The following is a 6689-nucleotide window of genomic DNA, read 5'->3' as shown; positions in this document are numbered from 1 at the left end:
GTGGTTGACTCCAGAGCACTGAATGTTTTCAAGAAGATATTAAATACAGTCCTTAGGGCTAACGGGATCAAATGGTATGGGGGCAAAGGTAGGAACCCCTACATGGATAATCCGCCGTGATCGTATTGAGGGTCAGAGAAGGCTCAAAAGGGAGAAACGGTCCATCCTTGCTTCTAAGATAACGAGGTGTAGAGCTGGATGAACACAGCAGGCCAAGCAGCATCAGAGGAGCAGGAAGGCTGACATTTCCTACTTCAGAAAAAAGGAGTGACTTTCTTCTAGTATTTCACTATTAATGCTGAGCTATCGATATAAATTAATAACCTCCTCCAGCTCAAAAGACCCAGGGTCAATAAGGAAGTCGTGGAATAGGGCAGGGGCGGAATTAAAATGAAAGACCATCAAATCAGTCGTTGCACAGCAGTGGTTAAATGGGCCGAAAGGCCTCAGCTTCAGCTCAGGCTCCCAAAAACCACTTGGGAAGGAGGACGTCCTGAATCTCGACGTTCCCATTGGTTGGGGGACTATTTCCCCACCCACCACTGGAGAGCGATCCGAGCTCCCATTGGGCTGGACGCACGTCAATCAGGAGCAGGCCCCACCCGCCCAGGCGGTGGAGGTCACGTGGGTGCGCCCCTGCAGCCGCTGAGTCTGAGGCGCCTTTCCGGTTCGTTTCCACCGGGAGGCTGAGGGCAACCTTCCGGATGCTCCGGTTCGTGCGCTTGTTCGTTTTTATTATGTCCCCGTTCGCGCTATTCTCTCCAATGTTTGCAGCTCCAGACGGTTCACTTTTTGCCGACGTTTACTTGTAATCTCTTTTCGGCTACTGCGCCCCCCCCCCCCCTCCGAGGCGGGCACCGCGCGCATGCGTGTCTGTCCCTCCGCGGAACAGATAGACCGCTTTCCCGCGCGCGGGGCCTTGTGGGATGGTCCGGCCGCCCTCGGGCAATGGCCAACCAACCGGCCGGAGGGGAGCTTCTCAGGCGGGCTCCTGGGGATGCTGAAAACCCGCCGGCATCGGGAAAAGCAGCAATCCGTTCAGATTCATTGACTATCGCTTACGGTGTGCAGTAATGTTCATCTATTCGATGCCGTCGGAAGCCTATTAAAGACAGTTTGCACCTGGATTTGGCGGATGTTTCGGTAGATCGAACAGATGAGGGTTGTAGCCGCCGGAGTTTAGATGGGTAGAGGTCAACTTAATTGAGGATTCTTGTCAAGGTAGATGTGAAAAGAAAAAAAAGGAAGAATTGCAGATGCTGTAAATCAGAAACGGTAAAAGACGTTGTTGGAAGACCTCAGCAGGTCTGGCAGCATCTGTGAAGAGAAATCAGAGTTAACGTTTCATGTCCTTTCTGAGGAAGAGCCAGACCCAAGACATTAACACTGAACTGCTGAGCTTTTCCTGCAACTTCTGTAGTTGTGAAAAGGATGGTCCCTCATTCTAGAATATTCCTTGAGGGTAACGGAAGCAGACTTTGAATCTTTTTCAGGCAGCAATAACTTCTTGACAAACAAGTTGATAAGTGGATGGATATTGATGGGTGGATCAGACCAGGGCTTGATATTATTGAAATGTAGAGTAGGCTTGAAGAACTAAATGCCTGCTCCTAACTCTCATGTACCTTTCAATCCTTGCTTACAATGCATTTATGGCTTTCTACCCCACAATCAGTGATTTGAGTTCATGTTATCAGAATATTAGCCAGGGATGTGGATTAATAATCAAGCATCATTACCAATGTGCCACCCCGTCCTCTTCACAGGATGCCACAGTCACAAGATCTGCTTTCTGAATCATAACTAAGGTCATGTCCTCATTTACAATTTCTGCCAATTTCATGACTGTCTGCTTCTATCTCCACTTCTCTATTTGTGAGTAACCTGTCCCTCCCTGACTCTCTACTTCCTGCTAATGTGCTCTTAGAAAGGCATTTCATTGTTCTTTGGGGAGAAATTAGCTGCAAAGTAATTGTGCTCCATCTTACTCTTCCTGCATTCATTTTACAGGGGTTTATAGACCAGGCCTCCCTTTAAGATCTGAGTTAGTAGCTGGATTCATCAGGATCTGAACATAATTGGTCTTTGCACATGGAAGGAGAGAAGAGTGATCAACTGGTGGACACACCACATGTGTGTACCATGTGTGGACTCACTGTTATCCTTTCACCTGACCTGGAGAGACACGTGCACTGTAACTGTGAGGAGGAGCCAGGTAAAGATGGGGGCAGCAAGAAAGAATTGGGTTCACTGTCTGCAGATGATCAACGCCCTGTCACTGAGGAGAGTCAGTTTACCTGCTCTCCATGTGGGGATTTTTCTTATCCATCCCATCTGCGAGCGCAGCAGTGGGTTCACTGCAACAAGAATCTGTGGAAATGTTCCCACTGTGCCAAGGGCTTCAAGAACCCGCAGGAGCTTAAGCAACACCAGGGCCAACATGCTGGGCAGAGGCCTTTCCCCTGCTCGGTATGTGGGAAGGGATTCACTCAGTTATCTGACCAGCGGAGGCATCGGAAAAGCCACTCTGTTCACCCACTCCTTGAGTGCTCCTTCTGCAGGAAAAAGTTCACTCGATCATCTTCCCTCCTGAGACATCAGCAGTTTCACACCAATGCACGTCCGTTTCAGAGTTCAGACAAATGCAACCAGGAGCTGAGGGGACAACAGCTGGAGGGAGTCGGCGAGAGGCCATTCACCTGCCCAGCGTGTGGTAAGAGGTTTGCCCGCTCCTCCAACCTGCTGACCCACCAACGGGTCCACACGGGGGAGAGGCCATTCACCTGCCCGGACTGTGGGAAGGAGTTTGCCCAGGCATCCAACCTGGAAACGCACCAGCGCGTCCACACTGGGGAGAAGCCATTCACCTGCTCTGTGTGTGGGAAAGGATTTGCTCGATCGTCCGCCCTACTGACCCACCAGCGGGTGCATACTGGGGAGAGGCCGTTCACCTGCTCTGTATGTGGGAAGGGGTTCACTCAGTCCTCCAATCTGCTGACCCACCAGCGCATCCACACCGGCGAGAGGCCGTTCACCTGCTCCGTGTGCGGGAAGGGATTCATTCGCTCCTCCAAGCTGCTGACCCATCAGCAGGTCCACACCGACGAGAGACCGTTCCCCTGTTCGACCTGCGGGAAGTGTTTTAAAAGCACCAACAGTCTGGTGATACACCAACGCTACCACACTGCCTTGCGACCGTTTGTCTGCTCTGTGTGTGGGAAGGGATTCACGGACTCGTCCCACCTCCTGAGACACCAGCGGGTCCACACAGACGAGAGGCCGTTCACTTGCTCTGTGTGTGGGAAGGGATTCATTCGCTCCTCCCACTTGCTGAGACATCAACAGGTTCACCCGACTTCCTAGCATGTGACCCTGATGGTAGCTGGGCTGAAGTGAAAAGTGTTTTATGGATTCCCATGCTGTTCCTTTTAGGTTTTCAGCCTGTTTGGCTGACATTTCCCTTCATTGATTATCTCATGGTGTTACTTGCACTCTACACCACAAGCCATTTGGGTCAGTTGGTCTGAGAACACATTACTTCACCACCTGAGCCTCGTCCCATCCTCACTTCACCTCACAGCCATAACGATACCCTTCCATTCCTTTCTCCATCCTGTGTTTATCCAGTTATCCCCTTTCAGTAATGTTCCGACTATTCTTTTAATATGACTGTACAAAACAGGAACAGAATGAGGCCATTTGGCCCCTTGAGCCATTCGGAAGGTCATAGTTGATCCAACATCCCTCACATCCACTTTCCTGCCCTTTCCCCATAACCCTTGAATTTTGAACTGGACAAGAATCTGTCTATCCTAGCCTTAAATATACATGATGACTCTGCTCCCACAGTGCTTTGGCAAGGAATTCCAAAGACTCTTAATCCTCTGAGATGAAAAAAATCTCCTCAACTCAGTCTGAAATTGGGGCCCACTTATTCTGAGTCAATGCCCTCTGGTCTTGGACTCAACCATGAGGGAAAACATCCTCTCAATATTTACCTTTTTAAGCTCCTGAAGAATGCGACATGTTTCAATGAGATTGCCTGTAATTCTTCTAAGCTCAGTGAGTAGAAACCCAGCCTGTTTAACCTTTGCTCATTAGACAACCTCACCACACCACAGATCATCCTAGTGAATCTTCTCCGAACTGCCTCAAATTAAATGATGTCTTTCCTTAATTAAGGGGAAACCATAACTCCTCACACTAATCCAGATGTGGCCTCACCATTTTGTACAGTTGCAGTAAGTCCTCCCTTCACTTATACACCAACCACCTTTATTGGAGAGGATTTGAGTACAGCCATAATGATGTAATTCTTCAATTGTATAGGAGGTGATTTTGACTGGACCTGGAATACTTTGTATGGTTCTGGTCTCCTTATCACAGGAAGGATATTATTGTCATAGAGGGAGTGCAATGAAGGTTCACCAGATCTGTTCCTGGGATGGTGAGAGACTATCCTCCTCAGACAGATTGGGCAAAACGTTTTCTCTATTTCTGAATAGCTGGGGTCCAATCCCCGTACTCTGCAGTAGCTACTTCCAGCCACTCAGAAAAAGAACCATCTGCTCCTGCTCTGTGCTTCCTATTTGCCAACCAGTTCTGTCAGCACGTCAGTCCACTACCCAATGCCATGCTGTTTAATTTTGCATGCTTTCTCTTCTGTGGGACTCTACCTTTAAAAATAAAGGGAATGCCACTGGATACTGAGACGAGGAAAATTCTTTTCACTCAGGGTGTCGAGAACCTTTGGTATTCTGTACCACAGAGAGCTGTTGAGGCTCAGACTCTGAATATGCTTCAGACAGAGACTGACAGATGTTTGGTGACTGGTTGCAAACAGGATTATGAGTAAAAAGCACTGAAGTGTTCGATCAGCCACGATCATGTTGAATAGCAGGGCAAACTAGAGATGCAGAATGGCCTGCTCCTGTTCCTATCCTGAAACGGTTTGCCAGAGCAGACGCCGAGAGGATGTTTCCCCAAATCGGTGACATCTAGGACGGGGGCTACAGTGTGAAACTAAGGGGTTTTGTCCATTTAATTGGAAATTAGGATAAATTTCATCACTTGCTGAGGGTGATGGGGCCACTGAATATATTCCAGGCTGACTGAGACAGGTTTTCGATTGAAGCAGTTAGAGATTATGTGGGACAGGAAGGAAGTGGAAGTGAGACCATGACCAGATCAGCACGATCTTCTCGATAAGCAGAGCTGGATCAAGGAGGCAAACATCCTTCTCCTGCTCTTATTTCTGATGATCTTTTAAGTTTTTATAATCATTATAGGAGGAGTGCTGGAGGATCTGCCTTTGAAATATGCGGTTTCCTGATTTTGGGAGTACACTTAAGCTATGCGTATAATGTGTATTAATAAGTGAGGCAAAATTCAGATTAAACCTGCAAATGGCTTGAGAAACGTTTGTTATTTTGTTTGGTAACAGACTCGAAAGACCAATCTTTATTTCCTTTTTCCCCGGTATCCTCTTGAGAAGGTATTGTTTCAGGTTCTGGTTCTGAAGAGGTTCATGTTGCATTGAATCGCTACTGTGACACATTGTGTGGGGGTGGAGGCAGGGTGTTTTATTCCAGGAGCAGACCTTCCTGTACCAGCTGTGATGGTTTTGGTCATTATGTCTAAATGCAAGATTGTTATGGAAAAGGACAAAGATGGGCCTGAAAATGAAAGCTGTTAAGTGTGGGGACGCTGATTTTAATAAGATCAGAGATGATTTGGCCAGAATGGACAGTGGCATGCATTCAAGGAAGATGTATGGAAAGTACAGGGCCAACATGATCCAAAAAGCGTACAGCCATCAAATTCTATTAATCTTGGATATCAAGGTATAGAGAGCTGGAACTGGGGACAGTCAGCAGGCCGGAGGCTTCAGCAGAGCAGAGAGGGTGGTTGGACTGGGGACCAGTCAAGTGGTTTGAGCGCCCTGGTAGACCATGTTTGGAAGCCCCCTGCACTGATCATTAATCTTATTCTCATTTTTCTAACTTATACTATGAACAACTTAAGTAATGTAACTTTTTTCCCCCCTCTGTACTTCTGTATCCAGGTACTTTGTACCTTCGACATTGTCATATGGGGCGACATTGTGAACTTTTCATTGTACTCCTGCTCTTGAGTACACGTGACAATAAAGGATATTCTATAACCTACTCCCTTTACCTTGCATCCACAAGGTCTGAATACTGCTTGTTCGTTTTGCACCCCCATTCAGCTACGCTATTATTAATTGTGCACAGGCTTCTTTTCGGCCATCTTGGCTCCTACGACTTTCCTGAGCCTCCATCTTCCAGAGCTATTCAACTGCTGTAGGACTTGCCAGCGCCCTCATTACACAAAACCTGTGGTTCATGTGCCTTTAGCAGCACAATAATAGTAGAGTGTACAGTACCGTCGTACAAGCAACATTATAGTTCTTATGAATACACAGAGTCTCTGTCCATCTCCCCCTCACTCACTCACTGGCTTTCCGAAGTGTCTGTAACCAATGATCAAAAAATCAACTGATCTGTAGAACCCCTCACGATAAGCCTATTCCCCTTGTGCCGAGCAGTATCTTCTGTTACTGTCGAATGACTAATGGAGCTATCTGTTCCATAAATGTTACCAGTCTATGTTGGCTTGCTGCACACCGATAATGGGTACAGAGAGAGGATTCCACTCATGAACCTAAC

At 47.6% G+C, this 6689-nt stretch overlaps 1 protein-coding gene across 1 annotated transcript; it reads left to right on the top strand.

Moving 5' to 3' along the window:
• The first annotated feature begins 623 nt into the window (after positions 1–623).
• Positions 624–6139, top strand: LOC125448983 (oocyte zinc finger protein XlCOF6.1-like). The gene is made up of 2 exons (XM_048524509.2): positions 624–712; positions 2011–6139. The coding sequence occupies exon 2, from the start codon at positions 2092–2094 to the stop codon at positions 3361–3363; it is 1272 nt and encodes a 423-aa protein (XP_048380466.2). The 5' UTR covers positions 624–712; positions 2011–2091; the 3' UTR covers positions 3364–6139.
• Positions 6140–6689: the final 550 nt, after the last annotated feature.

The sequence above is a fragment of the Stegostoma tigrinum genome, chromosome 43 (assembly GCF_030684315.1).
Source record: "Stegostoma tigrinum isolate sSteTig4 chromosome 43, sSteTig4.hap1, whole genome shotgun sequence".
In the NCBI taxonomy this organism is placed as follows: domain Eukaryota; kingdom Metazoa; phylum Chordata; class Chondrichthyes; order Orectolobiformes; family Stegostomatidae; genus Stegostoma; species Stegostoma tigrinum.
The sequence above is the reverse complement of the archived record's forward strand: the minus strand, read 5'-3'. Positions and strand labels throughout refer to the sequence as shown.